The sequence below is a fragment of the Melanerpes formicivorus genome, unplaced genomic scaffold, assembly GCF_026170545.1.
Source record: "Melanerpes formicivorus ecotype bairdi unplaced genomic scaffold, bMelFor1.0.p_v2 SCAF_79, whole genome shotgun sequence".
Classification (NCBI taxonomy): Eukaryota; Metazoa; Chordata; class Aves; order Piciformes; family Picidae; genus Melanerpes; species Melanerpes formicivorus.
The window spans coordinates 1,584,348-1,601,817 of NW_027142431.1; the positions used below are offsets into that span (position 1 = coordinate 1,584,348).

Below are 17,470 nucleotides of genomic sequence, written 5' to 3' on the forward strand. Positions count from 1 at the left end.
CAGGGATGTGGTTGACGATCCACCCCTGGAGACATTCAAGATCAGCCTGGCTATGGCCCTGGGCAGCCTGATCTAGTTGGAGGTCCTGACTGCAGGGATGTTGGCCAAGATACCCTTTGAGGGTCCCTTCCAGCCCAATGCAATCTGTGACTGCTTTAAGCTGCTCCACAGGTTAGCTTTTAAGTATTTGTATGGCACTTGTCCACCCTTAGAAATGGACGTTCTTAAACAGTCTTTGTTCTGTTGGATGAAAAACACTTGAGAGTGGAAATCAGAGACACAAACTGAGAAAAGAAACTTTGGTTCCACTTTAGAATTGCCCTCTCTAAGCTCTTTAAAACTGAGGAGCATGAAGAGCAGAGCAGAGCAGTCTCCAGGCTGTTTTCAGAAGAGTGAGAGATCCTGTTCTGTTCTGGAGGGGAAAACATGCCAGTGGCCAGAGGGCTTACCTGGGATTTGGAACAGTCATACCCAGTTTCTTTCAAGATTCAAACCCACACCTCAAGAAACTGTCACTGTTAATAAATGTGAAACAGACTGTGGAGGGGGAAAAAAAAAGTGGGGCTTTCTCACATTCTTTGGAAGCTGTTGTACTCTGCTTACAACAGTGAGGAGGCAGGAGGCAGATCTGGGGCTGTGTTAGCTTACTAGTTTGGTTACTTTCCCAGCCTTTGCTCTCAGGGATGTTTTCTGTCTTGTCTCAAGCTCTCCAAGTCTATGTGATACTATGTCCTGCTAGAATTGAAGCCATCTGGGAGCCATCCAGTGTGATTGCATGGGATTTTATCCATCAGCATTTGGGTTGCAGGAGAGATGCATTTGTAACATAAACTTGTGTTCTCAATGTAAACACTCTGGGGACTCACAGCTTGACTTGAAGAGTTTTCTTGTTTCCCTTCTCAGGCAATACTATGCATACCTCACAGATACACAGTGCAAGAGGGTGGGAACTCAGTGCTGGGTTTTTGGGTAAGTGTTCTTGCTGCATTCTTGAAGCACTTGGACAAGTGTGAAGTGTGAGTCGGGCACGTGAGCAGCCTTTGCATGAAGCCAGTCCCTGCCTGCTGTTGAACATTGTGGAGAGCTTTGCCTTTTAGCATTTGTTTTATTGTTATTATAAGTTCAGGAGAGACACTGGCACAGGTTGCCCAGGGAGGTTGTGGATATCCCCTCCCTGCAGGTGTTCAAGGCTAGGTTGGATGAGCAACCCTTGAGCAACCTGGGCTGGTGGGAGGTGTCCCTGCCCGTGGCAAGGGGGTTTGGAACTGGATGATCTTTACGGTCCCTTCCAGCCCAAACCATTCTGTGAATCTCTGAAAGCCAGTGAAACAAATCACTGTTACCAACTACTTTTATTCTGTCTTCAAAGGAGAAGAAATAACACTGTGAACAGTGGTTCACAGCTCCCTCAGCCTGTCCTCAGAGCAGAGCTGCTTCAGCCCTTGTGGCCTCCTCTGGCCTCACTCCAGCAGCTCTGTGTCCTTCTGCTGGGGACAGCAGAACTGGAGGCAGGATTGGAGGTGGGGTCTCAGCAGAGCAGAGTCAAGGGGCAGCATCCCCTCTCTTGCCCTGCTGCCCACACTGCTCTGGCTGCAGCCCAGCACACAGCTGCCTGCTGGGCTGCATGAGGGCACTGCTGGCTCCTGGGGAGCTGCTCAGCAACCAACACCCCCAAGTCTCTTTCTTCAGAGCTGCTCTCAACCCACTCTGCTCCCAGCCTGGATCTGTGCCTGGGGCTGGCCTGACCCAGCTGCAGAACCTTACACTTTGTGACTTGTTGAACCTCATGCAGTTCAACCTCATGCAAATGACATCTGGTGGGGGCTGAAGGTGTAAGCAGAAAATCTCTGCCATTGGCACATGTTCCTGTTTGTTCTCTGGCCCAGCAGAGGCTCATGGAATTGGGAAGTGCTGGTTGTTCACTCTCTGTATGATGTTTATGCTGAAAAAAAGCATAGAAGGACAACTAAACTTCCCCAAAGAACATCAGTCAGTGGTGGTGTTGGAGAGGTGTGTGCTCACTGGGGAGCAGAGCTGGCAGCCTGGGGCCTGGGTTGTGAACATGGAAGTTAAATCCATAGTGTTTGTAACCAACCTCTCCTCTTCTCATTTACCTGCAGGGTTATTGCTTTCCTTGAAGCTATTGTGTGCATAAAGTTTGGACAGGATCTTTTCTCCAAAACACAGATACTCTACGTTGTGTTTTGGCTTCTCTGTGTGGTAAGTGAGATCTCTCATGGCTAAAGCATCTGAACAGCTTCCTCTCTGGAACACTGGCAGCAGGGGCTCATTGTGGGGGGGAAATGCTGGTAAAGAGCTTTGTGCACATCCTAGGAGAAGCAAAATCTGGATTACTTGGAAGAGACTGGAATAACTTCTTGCCACAGCAGAACATGGCCACTTAACCAGTACTCAGCAAACACTAATTGAAGGTTGCTTCACGGGAGAATGTCAGTTCAACTGAGGCTAGCTTTGGTGCTTGGCTGCAGTGCTGACTGAAAGGCACAGGAGTTAATGAGTAGCATTAATAAGCAGTGCATGTTGTTTCACACTGAAGCCTTGCAGCTCCACAAGCAACCCTGCTTTAGCAGGCAAATCATCCTCCCTTAGCCTGCAGGTTTCTACACTTCAGTGAGGGCACTGCAAATGCAACATGAAATGTTCATTTTTGTGACAGTAAGTGGAGATTTGTTTTGCCAGGCTTGGAACTCTGTAATAAATTCATCTTTTTATGTATTTTACTACCTAACATCTTGGGCAGTGATATCTTCAAACACCACCATAACTTAATGTACAAAGTGTATCCACAGGTTCAGGTACTGGGTTGTGGGTATTACACTCCACATATAGAGACAGCTAAATGATTCAAGCACAGATCTCACATTCCCAATACAGCAACTCAAATGGGAAATACAGGTGCTGTGATCTGTAGGTTTCCCACTAATGGGATTCCATGGCAGATTAGCTGGGGACCCACCACTTGCTCCTCTGTTTGGTGTGTTCCCACTTGCTGTGGCTGTGATTTGAGCAGCCCTTGGCTCAGAGAGGGCTAAGGGCCTCTCTCTTGTCATGCCCAGTTCACTGTCTGGAGCTTGTCCTTGGCTCAGAGAGGGCTAAGGACCTCTGTCTTGTCATGCCCAGTTCATAGTATCAGTCAGGGTTGGAAGGGACCACAAGGATCATCTAGTTCCAACCCCCCTGCCATGGGCAGGGACACCCCACACTAGATCAGCCTGGCCACAGCCTCATCCAGCCTGGCCTTAAACACCTCCAGGGACAGGGCCTCAACCACCTCCCTGGACAACCCATTCCAGGGCTTCACCACTCTCATGGGGAAGAACTTCCTCCTCACCTCCAGCCTGAATCTCCCCACCTCCAGCTTCCTTCCATTCCCCCCAGTCCTATCACTACCTGAGATCCTGAGCAGTCCCTCCCCAGCCTTCTTGTAGCCTGGAAGGCCACAATGAGGTCACCTCAGAGCCTTCTCTTCAGTTCCGTCTGGAGCTTGCCCTTGGCTCAGAGAGGGCTAAGGACCTCTCTCTTGTCATGCCCAGTTCACAGTCTGGAGCTTGCCCTTGGCTCAGAGAGGGCTAGGAGGCCTCTTCATTGTGTGCTCCCTTGCTGGGCTGCAGCCTCTTCTGGGATTCAACAGAGCATGAGTGCCTCTGAATGCACAGTCTCCAGGGATGCTGAGACCTTAAACCAGCAAGGAGTTGGGAAAAACCTTAACAGATTATGGAAGACTGAAACAGGCTGCCCAGGGGGGTTGTGGAGTCTCCTGCTCTGGAGACTTTCAGAACCCACCTGGATGTGTTCCTGTGTGACCTGCCCTGGGTGATCCTGCTGTGGCAGGGGGGTTGGGCTGAATGATCTTTGAAGGTCCCTTCCAGCCCTTAACAGTCTGTGATTAATGTTCTTTTTTCTTCTCCTCCCCTCTTTAGGCCTTCACAACTTTCCTGTGTTTATATGGGATGGTTTGGTATGCAGAATACTATGGCCACCGAGAAAAGGTGCTGCATTTGTTCTCCTCCAGAGTGAAAACTGCACTGCTCCTAGAGATCAGAATTCTTGATCGGAGCCAGTAGAAATGGGGGGTGGGGTGGGGTGGGGGAGGTGTCCAGAGTCTGACTGAAGTCCAGAGTCTAACTGAAGTCAATAGAAAGAACTCTGAATTCAGCAGGCCTTGGAGAGATCCCAGGTTGCAGGGGGGGTTGGAAAGAATGCTGCCCTCCTAGTTGCTCAGAATGAGGCTGTGATCTTAGCAGAGCATTCAGGGCTGAGTGCTTAGCTCATGTTCCCATTGTACAGCTGGGATGCTAGGGGAATACTAAGAGTGCTTGGTTACACAACAGTTGATCAGGTGGCAGGTTCTGGGTTCTTACTGTATGTGTGTAGCACTTTCCAACCTGGAAGGCAAATGTGCTGAGGGCTGGCTTGTGTGTGTTTTGTGATTGCCAGCAGGAGAGGTGCTGCTCCCAAGAGGCAGCATCCCAGTGACACGTGCCCTTCTTGCTTTTGCAGACCTTATCAGAAAGTGAAGACAGCCCATACAGTCCAGATGCTTCCTGGCTCCATTCTAAATTCAGCAGAGGTATTGGCTCTTTTGCACTTACATCCTTGAAGTGGTAGCATTAAGCCTCAGCGCTAGGAAATGAGTGAGGCTTGAGAAACTCACTTTGGACACAACTTGACTTATTTAACCATCCCTGCAGGAGATAACCAGATAAATCATCTGCAGAGTTATGAAAGGTTTAAGCCTTCTTGCCTCTGGGAACTGTGTTTATTTTTTAATGGAGACCCTGAATTTCTGCCTGCCTTTATCCCAGGCCATTCTTGTAGATTTAGGGCATTAAACCTCTCATAACTCTTGTGGACAGGTTTTGTCTGTGAGTGTTACATGTTTGATTTGAAACATGTGAGTGTGAATTGTGCTTGTTAAGAAACAGCCAAGAATGTGCCCTGGAGCTTATGTTCTTACTGACACTTGCTGATGTCATAAACAGCTTTTTTCTGTCCCAAGCAGAGGCAGCTTCCTCCTCTGTCTTCTTTTTCCTGCCCTCTCCATTCACTCATTCAGTGTGGTCTTACTGAACAGGTGTCAGGAGTCACACTTGGATGTTCTCTCTATCAGAATTGACACTCCAGGTGTGTGGGTCATTAAAAATAGTCCTCATTTTTACTCCAAATGCCTGAAAAGCACCTGCAGCTGACCTTCTTTAGAGTCCAGACATTATTTGTTTGCATGCTGATGTTATTTTATCCTCAAGTTAGGAAGTGAGTAGATTTTCATGGTTTGGGAGAAAAACTGCTTGCACTCAGAATGTTTTGTGTTGTGGCTTGGGTTTGGGTTTGGTTTGGGTTTAGTGGGTTTGGGTTTGGTTTGGGTTTGGTGGGTTTGGGTTTGGTTTCCCCCCAGTTTTACATGCTGGAGAAATCAGGCCAAGCAAATCTTTCTGTGACTTCATTCATTACCTGCTTCATCCTTTCTCAGGCTTTCCTCTCAAATTTTTGTTTCAGTCCCCTTTTGCTTTCTGAGTCTTGAAAGATTAAAACCAAGAAGTGCACTCTTCCAAGGGTCTGTGACCTCACTTCCATAGCTTTTCCCTTCTGATAGTGGGACCTGGCAATGATAGAAGCTTGGGAGTTGAATTATTGTTGTCATTTAGAAAGGAGGATGTTTCACTGTCATCTTCTCCTTGTTTGGAGGAAGAATGTTACAGATTTAGTAAGAACTGGTTGGGGTTGTTTTTGTTTGGGTGGGTTTTTATTTAAAGACATAGGCCACTAGATGGAGTAAAAGTATCAAGCAGCTTGTGTCTTGCTGAAATAATCCATACAGCAGATGTGAGAGCAATGAGGCTGGGGAGGGGCCTCAAGCACAAGCCCTACAAGGACAGGCTGAGGGAGCTGGGGTTGCCTAACCTGGAGAAGAGGAGGCTTCTTCTTCTTGCTGTCTACAACTCCCTGAAGGGAGGTTGTAGCCAGGTGGAGGTTGGTCTCTTCTCCCAGGCAGCCAGCACCAGAACAAGAGTCTCAAGCTGTGCCAGGGGAGGTTTAGGCTGGGGTGAGGAGAAAGTTCTTTACTGAGAGAGTTGTTAGCCATTGGAATGTGCTGCCCAGGGAGGTGGTGGAGTCACCATCCCTGGAGGTGTTCAAAAAGAGCCTGGATGAGGCACTTGGTGCCATGGTTTAGTCATGAGGTGTTGGGTGACAGGTTGGACTTGATGATCTTTGAGGTCTCTTCCAAGATTGGTGATACTGTGATATTATTATTTTATATGTTAAAATATATATTATATACACAGAATAGAATAAACCAGGTTGGAAGAGACCTTCAAGATCATCCAGTCCAACCTATCATCCAACACCACCTAATCAACTAAACCATGCAACTAAGCACCCTATCAAGTCTTCTCCTAAACACCTCCAATGATGGTGACTCCACCACCTCCCTGGACAGCACATTAAAATGGCCAATCTCTCTTGCTGGGAAGAATTTCTTCCTAACCTCCAGCCTAAACCTCCCCTGACACAGCTTGAGACTGTGTCCTCTTGTTCTGGTGCTGGTTGCCTGGGAGAAGAGACCAACATCTGCCTGTCTACAACCTCCCTTCAGGTAGCTGTAGAGAGCAAGAAGGTCTCCCCTGAGCCTCCTCTTCTCCAGGCTAAGCAACCCCAGCTCCCTCAGTCCCTCCTCATAGGGGTGGTGTTCCAAACCCCTCTCCAACTCTGTTGACCTTCCTCTGCATGATCTTTGAGGTCTCTTCCAACCTTGGTGATTCTGTGATACTGTTGGTTTATATATCGAAATATATATTCTATATATACATTCATATATTATTATACTATCTATATATTATATTATCTATCATATAGATATACATAAAACATTCCTCTCTCAGCAGGTGCTGACAACAGTCCTCCAAAGCATGCAGCCAACAGTGAAAGCCATTCGTCTCGGAGGAGGAATCGACACTCCAAATCAAAGGTCACCAATGGAATTGGCAAGAAATAAGAATGTCTCTGAAGATTCCCCTGCCAGTGTGAGCAGAGGTGATTCAGGCCTGGGTCTGCATTTCCCAATGGAAGATTGAGTATTTTATTTTTTTTTTTTAATTAAATTAAAAGTTTGAACAAAAAGCAAAAGGAACAAAAGAGGTGGTGAAGAAAAGGAGGAGCGGGATGGAGCAACCAGCGTGGTGCAAATCACTGCCTGCTGGCGCTTCATGGAACGGCTCAGGTTGGAAGGCACCTCAGAGATCATCTGCTCCAGCCTCCCCACCGTGGGCAGGGGGCACCTCTCAAGCAGACTCAGCTGCTCAAGGCCTCAGCCAAACCTGGCTTTGAACAGCCCCAGGGAGGAGGCAGCCACAGCCTCCCTGGGCTGCCTGTGCCAGAGTCTCACCACCCTCAGAACGGAGAACTTCCTCAGCGCCAGTCTCACCCTGCTCTCCCTCAGCTTCAAGCCATTCCCCTTTCTCCTGTGTCTAGACACCCTCATGAAAAGTCCCTCTGCAGCCTTGCTGCAGGCTGCTTTCAGACACTGGAGGACACTTGCCATTCACTGATGTAAATCTGATTTCTTCAGCATGGGGAACCTAAAGCTCACGAAGGTTATGCTGGGAAGAAACCCAATTTTGTCATAGCTGCAACCCTGTGTTGTGCCCAGCTGCTGCAAGTGCATTTTGAAGATCTTAGCTGTGGACTCAAAAGACAAAAGTTAGCAAACTGATAATCAGTTGGTTGGGTTTGGTTGGGGTTTCCTGTGTTGCCTTTTAGAACAAGCATGCAATCCTTTGAGTGAAAGCAGCTCTGCCCTCCTGCCTCAGCCTCACAACTCAACTTTTTTCTACACCATTTAGTAAGTGTTGCAGATTTCCCCCCTGTTTCCAGCTGGTTGCTTTGATGTAAAGGCTCCTCAGCCCTGATGACAGGAGTTTAACCAGCAAAGAAATGAGGCCAGGCTTGTACAGATTCACAGATTGCACTAGGTTGGAAGGGACCCTCAAAGGCCATCTTGACCAGCAGGGACACCTCCAACTAGAGCAGGCTGTCCAGGGCCACATCCAGTCTGACCTTGAATGTTTCCAGGGATGGGGCTCAACCACATCCCTGGGCAGCTTCTTCCAATGTTTTAGAATCATAGAATCCACTCCCATTGTGCAGAACTTCCTCCTGATGTCCAAGCTGAATCTCCCTTTCTCCAGTTGCAAACCATTGCCCACAAGCCTTTCTAAACAGTCCCTCCCCAGCCTTCCAGTAGTTCCCTCAGAGACCAATGCCATTCAGTTGGTTTTCCTCCTTCTCTGCAGTATGTTCAGCATCTTCCTGTGCTAAGAGGTGATCTTTTCAGCTGTGTCACATTGTCTGCTATGTCCCTTCCTTCTGATTTGCCTTTACCTCACAGAGATCCCAGTGTCTTCAGGCTGGTGTCAGACACTGTTTGAAGGCTCTGATCCCCTCCATAGCCTGGTGCTGAAGCTGGGGTGCTGAGTACTGTCACAAACACAATGATTTGTGAAGGCTTGCTGCAGTTTTTGGTGTCTGAGGGGCACTGTGATACTGCTCTAATGCACTGCTTTGGTGTATCACTGAATAGGCTGAGTTGGAAGAGACCTCCAAAGGCCGTCCAGTCCAGCCCCCTGCAGTCAGCAGGGACATCCTCCACTAGAGCAGGTTGCTCAGAGCCCTGTTGAGCCTCACCTTGAGTATCTCCAGGGCTGGGGCCTCAGCTACCTCCCAGGGCAACCTGTTGCAGTGTTCCAGCACCCTCATGGTGCAGAACTTGTTCCTCACATCCAGTCTCAATCACCTCCCATTTCAAACCATTGTCCCTCATCCTGTCCCTGCAGGCCTTTGCACACAGTCCCTCTGCATCTTTCTTGTAGCCCCCTTCAGCTACTGGGAGATCCTTATTAGGTCAGCCTGGAGCCTTCTCTTCTCCAGGCTGAACGCCCCCAGCTCCCTCAGCCTGGCCTCATAGCAGAACTGCTCCGACCCCCTGATTGTCTTCATGGCCTTCCTCTGGACCTCCTCCATCAGGTCCATGTCCTTCCTGTGTTGGGGGCTGCAGGACTGAGCACATACCCTATCATGCAGTGAGATACCCCAGAGCTAAGTCACTCTTTTTCTTGCAGGTTTTTTGTTTGGTTTTTGTTTTGCTTTGTCTTGTTGTTGTCCTTTGGGGTTTTTTGTTTGGGTTTTTTGTTTGCTTTGTTGGGTTGTTGTTTTGCATGGGGTTTATTTATTCTGACACCTAGCAAAGCAGGGAATTCTTCAGCAGTGAATCACAGAATTGTCAGGGCTGGAAGGGACCTCAAGGCTCAGCCAGTTCCAACCCCCCTGCCATGCCCAGGGACACCTCACACTACAGCAGGTTGCTCACAGCCACATCCAGCCTGGCTGCAAAAACCTCCAGGCATGAGGCTTCCACCAGCTCCCTGGGCAAATCTGTTCCAGTGTGATGATTAAGTCAAGAGGTAAACAATCAAGAGCAATCAGTTCCTGTATTAAGTTCCCAAAATCTTGTTCCAATTAGATTTGGGGATTCCTGGGGTTCAGAGGGGTGGGTAGCATAAGTGAGGGTAAGTAACACCCATGAGACACTTAGTCTCCATAAGAAAATGGGATTTCCTTTGGCCTCTGAGTCATGTTGCTGTCATTTGCCCCAGGCTGAGTACTAAAAACGATGCAAGAGAGACTTTCTACAAGTGTATGATACTGTGAATAGGAAAAAAAGGATCTCCTGTAATCCCTTAACTCCTCTGTGCCACAGCTGATCAGTGTTTTCAGTGCACCGAAGTGTTGCTGCTGAGCTCCTCTGATGCCCTTCATTTCCCACCCCCCTACCCCCCTCCCTTTTTAATCAGTGCACAGCTTGGGGAGTGACACAGCAGGAGCTGCTCTACCATCATTGCTACAGTGACATTCAGTGCTACATGAGGAATAAAGAGCAAGAAATCCTAGGCAGGCTTTAAGGCTTTCCTGCAAGTGGTTGGATTTCATTCCTGCTCCAACGATCCCATGTTTTGCCTTCTTACCTGTAATGTGCTCCATCGTGATGAATGTATTTGTGGATTGGATGCTGAGACTGGTTGCTGTTTGCTTTCCTTGGTCAATAGCTCAGTCTGGGGAAGACTGAAGAATGGCATTGTCCATTTCCTCTTGATTCAATACCAAAGGCAGAGATTAGGAGTCTGATGGCTTAGGTGTTTGCAGTTCTGTGGTTTCCACAGGTGAGAGCCTATCTTGTGCTTGCAAGGTGCACACTCCCCAAGCACAGGATCCAGAGCTTGCAGCTGTAAGCAGATGCTGAAGGACAGCATCTGCTTGCCTGGGGGACAAGCACACCTTCTGGAAACGCTGCTCCCACTGCTGGACTGCTCCTTAAACACACTGGAGTGGCAAACAGGGAGGTCTGGCTTCTGGGTACTGCTACAACAGGTGGGCCATGAAGCAATGGTGTTTGACAGCACCTTTAGAAGTACAGCCCAGGAAGGCTTTAACCTTTTGTGTTTGGTTAGGAATTGTTTTGGGGAGAGTTTGGGTTTGTGGCTTTGTTGGTTTGGTTTTAGTTTCTTGTTTTGCTTTTCCTTTCATTTTGGTCCCCCTTTCCCTTTCCTTTTGGGTCCCCCTTTTCCTTTTGGTCCCCCTTTCCTTTTGGGTCCCCCTTTCCTTTTTCCTTTTGGGTCCCCCTCTCCCTCTCCCTCTCCCTCTCCCTCTCCCTCTCCCTCTCCCTCTCCCTCTCCCTCTCCCTCTCCCTCTCCCTCTCCCTCTCCCTCTCCCTCTCCCTCTCCCTCTCCCTCTCCCTCTCCCTCTCCCTCTCCCTCTCCCTCTCCCTCTCCCTCTCCCTCTCCCTCTCCCTCTCCCTCTCCCTCTCCCTCTCCCTCTCCCTCTCCCTCTCCCTCTCCCTCTCCCTCTCCCTCTCCCTCTCCCTCTCCCTCTCCCTCTCCCTCTCCCTCTCCCTCCCCTCTTTGTCCCGCGGAACTTTGCCCCAGCAGGCCCTGGGGAGGTGCTGTTGATCCCTGCTGTAAGATCGGTGGCCTCAGTGTTACCATCTGCTGCGCTGTTGCTGAGCTCTGTGTGTGCGTAGCAGCTCCACTGACACATCACACAGCTTCCGGCTGCACGGCTCCCTGGCGGAGCCCCACTGCTGGAGCAGGGATGCACTGTTCTGCTTCTAACTGCTTGTTCTGTCACAGCTTCATGCCTGCTTTCCAGCTTCTTTTCTCTGTCCTCTAGTGATCTCCCCTGCTGCTATGGAGAGATCTGAATTGGCCCTCCGGAGGCTGTCCGCCGCCGCTGGCAGTCGTTGAAGGGAGGCTCATTTGGGACAGCATGATGTAAGCAGAGGGTAGCAGCAGCAAGAACTGTCAGTAGTGGATTAAAGGAAAATGGGAAGTGTTTAAATGCAGGTAGAGAGTGAAGCAGAGCTAGCCTCGAGTACTGGATCCCAGTATTAAAGTTGCTGCATCTAACAAAGTCTTTGGAGTGTGATTGGGGCCTGGGCTTTTGTGACTCTTCTGTGAAGATCAGAATTGGATGTTCCAGCTGTTAAAACCCAGGTCTTTTTTACTTTGTTATCACAAGAGGACACAGATGTGACCATGTGTTTGATGGCTTTGGACTAGAGTTGCTCTGTATCGGTTGCAAAGCCCTGTATTTTGCAATGCCTCAGTAAATCAACCTGTGTCACCAAGCTGTGTGGTGGTCTGCACCTGGAAGGGCAGGAGATGGCTGCATGCTGCCTGCAGGAGCTCTGATCACCTGCAGCACACACTGAGGTCTTGCCTCATGTCATCTGTCATTTGGGAGCAGCAGAGCTGATAATATGAGCAGTGGTATTGTGCCTTCTGATTCTTTAGTGTACAGGGTAAGGCTTGTGGCAGTTGTTCCTTTGGGACCTGCTGAACTCTTGGATGGGAGAGCTGAGCTGCAGGCTGCTCTCATGACAGACTTTCAAAGAAGAATGATAGAATGGCTTAGATTGGAAAGGACCTCAGAGATCATCTTCTCTAACCTCCCTGCCATGGGCAGAGGTGCCTCTCAATGAGATTCAGCTGCTCAAGGCCTCATCCAACCTGGACTTGAACATCCCCAGGGAGGAGGCACCCACACCTCTCTGGGCAACCTGTTCCAGAGTCTCACCACCCTCAGACTGAAGAACTCTTTCCTCAGATCCAGTCACACCCTGCTCTCCCTCAGCTTCAAACTATTTCCCCTTGTCCTGTCTCCAGACACCCTTAGGAAAAGTCTCTCTGCAGCCTTCCTGTAGCCCCCTCTTCAGCTACTGGGAGGTCCTTACTAGGTCTGCCTGGAGCCTTCTCTTCTCCAGGCTCAACACCCCCAGCTCCCTCAGCCTGTCCTCATAGCAGAGGTGCTCCAACCCCCTGAACACTGGAACCTGTTCCCTAGGGAGATGGTTCAGGCTCCATCCCTAGAGATATTCAAGGTGAGGCTTGATAGGGCTCTGGGCAACCTGATCTAGTTGGGGATGCTTCTCCTGACTGCAGAGGGAGTTGGCCTGGATGATCTCTGGAGGTCCCTTCCAAGCCAAACCATTCTATGAATCTCTGATTAAAAGACCAGGATTAGTTTCTCATGCTGGAATTTGCTCCTCTCGCAAAGGAGCAGAGCCCTGCCCTCAGCAGTCTAAATTATATAAGGGCAAGACCAAGTGAGTTTTGACTTCAAATCAGAGAGGGAGAGAGGAAAAAAAAGGCAAGTCTGGGAAAGAATGCAAATGGTAAACATTGAATTCCTATAATCAGCAACAACGTGAGTGCCAGACTGCACTCAGCAGACACATGGCTTTAATTTTCCTGGGTTTCATGGATCTCAGTTTCCAGATGATCATGAAATAACTGGATGGCTTATTGGATGTTTTTTTAGAGTAGGGGAATTTACAGCAGCAGCAGCAGCATTCCTATGGCTGGGGTCCAAACTATGTTCTGCAACTGCTGTGCCCCCTGGTGCAGTCTTGCTGGAGTTCTGGCTTGCAGTGTGCCTAAGGCCTTCCCTGTTGGTGTCTCTGCACACACAGCCACCTAGCAGATAGAATTATTATAGAACAAACCAGGTTGGAAGAGACCTTCAAGATCATCGTGTCCAACCCATCAACCAATCCAACACCACCTAAACAACAAACCCATGGCACCAAGCACCCCAGCAAGTCTCCTCCTGAACACCTCCAGTGATGGTGACTCCACCACCTCCCTGGGCAGCCCATTCCAATGGGCAATCACTCTCTCTGTGTAGAACTTCTTCCTAACATCCAGCCTAAACCTCCCCTGGTGCAGCCTGAGACTGTGTCCTCTTGTTCTGGTACTGGTTGCCTGGGAGAAGAGACCAACCCCCACCTGGCTACAACCTCCCTTCAGGTAGTTGTAGAGAGCAAGGTGGTCTCCCCTGAGCCTCCTCCTCTCCAGGCTAAGCAACCCCAGCTCCCTCAGCCTCTCCTCACAGGGCTGTGCTCCAGACCCCTCCCCAGCCTCATTGCCCTTCTCTGGACATGTTCAAGTGTCTCAATGTCCTTCTTAAACTGAGGGGCCCAGAACTGGACACAGGACTCAAGGTGTGGCCTAACCAGTGCAGTGTACAGGGGCAGAATGACCTCCCTGCTCCTGCTGGCCACACTGTTCCTGATGCAGGCCAGGATGCCATTGGCTCTCTTGGCTGCCTGGGCACACTGCAGGCTCATGTTCAGCCTACCTTTGACCAGTACCCCCAGGTCCCTCTCCACCTGGCTGCTCTCCAGCCACTCTGACCCCAGCCTGTAGCACTGCATGTGGTTGCTGTGGCCAATGTGCAGAACCTGGCACTTGGATGTGTTCAATCTCCTGCCCTTGGACTCTGCCCATCTGTCCAGCCTGTCGAGGTCTCTCTGCAGAGCCTCTCTACCCTCCAGCAGATCAACTCCTGCCCCCAGCTTGGTATCATCAGCAAATTTCCTGATGATGGACTCAATGCCCTCATCCAGATCATCAATAAAGATGTTAAACAGCACAGGGCCCAGCACTGATCCCTGGGGCACACCACTGGTGCCTGGCTGCCAGCTGGCTGTGGCACCATTCACCACCACTCTCTGGGCTCAGCCTCCAGCCAGTTCCTAACCCAGCTCAGAGTGCTGCTGTCCAAGCCAGGGGCTGACAGCTTGGCCAGGAGTTTGCTATGGGGGATGGTGTCAAAGGCCTTGTTGCAGTCCAGGCAGACTACATCCACAGCCTGCCCCACATGCACCAGGCAGTCACCTGGGCATAGAAGGAGATCAGGTTGGTCAGGCAGGACCTGCCCTTCCTAACTCCATGCTGGCTGAGCCTGATCCCTTGGCCATCCTGTAAGTGCTGTGTGATTGCACTCTGGATGACCTGTTCCATGATCTTGCCTGGCACTGAGGTCAGGCTGACAGGCCTGTAATTCCCTGGCTCATCCAACTGCCCCTTCTTGTGGATGGGCACCACACTGGCCAGCTTCCAGTCTTCTGATCAACTTCTGATCTTCAGATCAACTTGCTCATCCCAGACCTGCTTCAGTTTAGTCTCTGTGGTGATGACTGCTGTGCACTGAGGTGTTGCAGAGTCTAGTTGGAGGCCTGTGTCTAATGGAGTCCCTCGGGGGTCAGTACTGGGACCAGGACCATTCAATACATTCATCAATGACCTGGATGAGGGCACAGAGAGCACTGTCAGCAAGTTTGCTGACATTCAGCCAGACGTGGACAGGCTGAGGGTTGGGCAGGGGGAAATGGAATGGCCTCGAAACAAGGACAAGAGTAGAGTCTTGCATGGGGACTGAGCTGCTGGAGAGCAGTGAAGGGGAAATAGACCTGGGGATCCCCATGAGCCAACAATGTGCCCTTGTGGCCAAGAAGGCCAAGGGCATCCCTGGGGTGTATGAGAAGGGCTGTGGTTAGTAGGTCCAGAGAGGTTCTGCTCCCTCTCTACTCCATCCTGGTGAGATCACATCTGGAATATTGTGTCCAGTTCTGGGCCCCTCACTTCAAGAAGGACCTCAGGGAACTGCTTGCAAGAGTCCAGAACAGAGCCACAAAGCTGCTTCAGGCAGTGGAACATCCTGCTGAGGAAAGGCTGAGAGAGGAGAGCAGCCTGAGGGGTGCCCTCATTGCTGGGGATAAAGATGTGCAGGGCAGTGTGGGGAGGATGGAGCTAGGCTCTGCTGAGGGATGTCCAAGGACAGCACAAGGGGCACTGGGGGCAAGCTGGAGCAGAGGAGGTGCCACAGGAACAGAAGGGGAAACTTTTTCCCTGTGAGGGTGGCAGAGCCCTGGAGCAGGCTGCCCAGAGAGGTTGTGGAGTCTCCTGCTCTGGAGACTTTCCAACCCCACCTGGATGTGTTCCTGTGTGACCTGCCCTGGGTGATGCTGCTCTGGCAGCGGGGTTGGGACTGGATGATCTCTGGGGGTCCCTTCCAGCCCCTAACATTCTGTTAGGAAAGGTTCCAGTCTGTATGCACCTCTGGAAGGTCCAGGCCAGCAGGCACTCATCTCAGCGGCAGCCCCTAGGTGCTGCTGTAACACAAAGAGGACGGACACGACCTGGGTTTTTCACGTGTTGCTTCTAATTTGGGGCTGCTGGCTGCAGCCACCCTGGCTTCATGTGAAGGGCCTCGTGGCTGCCGTTGGCTGTAATTACACGTGCTGTGCACACAGGCCTGCAGTGTGCCCCGTGTTGTCAAACTTGCTGCACAGCAACCAAAGGGAAATAAAATCATCTGGGTGGTTTTGAGGAGGCTTTTAATTAAAAGGCTAAATGATAGCTGTATGGTCTTTGGAGAGCCAGAGCAAGAGACTCCTATTTTGGTTTCTCCCAAACACAGACTGCTCATTTGTTGTCTGCCTTCCTTCCCTGGTTGAAGGCAATGCTGTTCTCCCCAGAGGATCTTTGAGCTGAAGCTCTGTGCAAGCTTATTCTGCCTTTCATAGGATCACAGAATGGCTCAGGTCAGAAGAGACCTCAGAGATCATCCTCTCCAACCTCCCCACCATGGGCAGGGACACCTCTCAACTAGACTCAGCTGCTCAAGGCCTCATCCAGCCTGGCCTGGAATGCCCCCAGGGTGGAGGCATCCCCAGCCTCCCTGGACAGCCTTTCCTCCTGTTCCCACTACCTTTTGTGCAGGCCATCAGGGTGGGACAGGGTGACACTGTTGGAGAAGGTTGGTTGGGTTTTGCTCCCAGGAATGCAGCTGGACCAGGCCACAGTGTCCTGTGCTGCCTGCTCAGCTGAGGTTGAGGCTGTGGCAATGAAGCTGTGAGGATCATAGGATCACAGGATGTTAGGGGGCAGAAGGGCACTTTGAAGATCATCAAGTCTACCCCCCCCTGCCAGAGCAGGACCAGAGAATCCAGCACAGGTCACACAGGAACACATCCAAATGGGTCTTGAAAGTGTCCAGAGAAGGAGATTCCACAACCTCTCTGGGCAGCCTGCTCCAGGGCTCTGTGAGCCTCCCACTGAAGAAGTTCCTCCTGATGTTGAGGCAGAACCTCCTGTGCTGGAGTTCATCTCCATTATATTTGATGTGCTGGCTCAGCTGAGCCTGTCCCTCCTCCCTGCTGCCCTGCTTGGGAAGGGGCAGGCACTGTGTGTGTGGTTTATTATGTCTTTGTGTGGCTCTGAGCCTAGGGTGGCTCAGGATAGTTCTGCAAACATTCCACACTTCCCACCATCTGCAGACAGTTCAAATTCTTCCATTAAGAGCAACTGAGCTTTTTTTTCCCCCTAAAGATTTAGAAATTCAACAAGACCAAGTGCAGGGTCCTGCAGCTGGGGCAGGGCAATCCCAGGCACTTATACAGGCTGGGCAGGGACTGACTTGAGAGCAGCCCTGAAGAAAAGGCCTTGGGGGTGCTGGTGGAGGAGAATCTCAACAGGAGCCAGCAGTGAGCACTTGCAGCCCAGAGAGCCAAGCAGAGCCTGGGCTGCAGCAAGAGAAGTGTGGCCAGCAGGGCCAGGGAGGGGATTCTCCCCCTCTGCTCCACTCTGCTGAGACCACAGCTGGAGCTCTGTGTCCAGTTCTGGAGCCCCTAGGACAGGAAGGATCTGGAGGTGCTGGAAGGTGTCCAGAGAAGGGCCACGAGGATGAGCAGAGGGCTGGAGCTGCTCTGCTATGGAGACAGCCCAGGCTCTGCTTGGCTTTCTGGGCTGCAAGTGCTCACTGCTGGTTTCTGCTGAGCTTCTCATCCACCAGCACCCCCAAGGCCTTTTCTGTCCCCACAGGACACAGATTGCCATCCAATAACTATGGTTCTGTGATAAATAAGCTGGAAGAAACTCCAGGCTTTATATTAAATGAGCTGAGACACTTAGTTTGGGATTTCACACATACACCCCCCTTCTGTAAGTGCTGTAGGAGCTGTAGGTGATGCAAACTGATGCCTGCAGCTTTGCAGACATTCTCATTTCTGCCCTCTTGCTGACTTTGCCATCTTTGGATCCCTGTTCCAGACCTG

At 50.7% G+C, this 17,470-nt stretch overlaps 1 protein-coding gene across 3 annotated transcripts in view; it reads left to right on the top strand.

Annotated features, from left to right (window-relative positions):
• PTDSS1 (phosphatidylserine synthase 1) overlaps positions 1–10,082 on the top strand; it is a 43,137-nt gene extending 33,055 nt beyond the window's left edge. For 2 of the 3 annotated variants that reach the window (XM_068164354.1, XM_068164356.1), the window contains 5 exons: positions 904–969; positions 2,121–2,220; positions 3,942–4,010; positions 4,522–4,591; positions 6,903–10,082. In XM_068164354.1, coding sequence (XP_068020455.1) covers positions 904–969; positions 2,121–2,220; positions 3,942–4,010; positions 4,522–4,591; positions 6,903–7,015 — 418 coding nt within the window. In that variant the 3' untranslated portion in view covers positions 7,016–10,082. The remainder of the gene's footprint in view (positions 1–903; positions 970–2,120; positions 2,221–3,941; positions 4,011–4,521; positions 4,592–6,902) is intronic. The other variant, XM_068164355.1, reaches the window with a different exon arrangement.
• Positions 10,083–17,470: the final 7,388 nt, after the last annotated feature.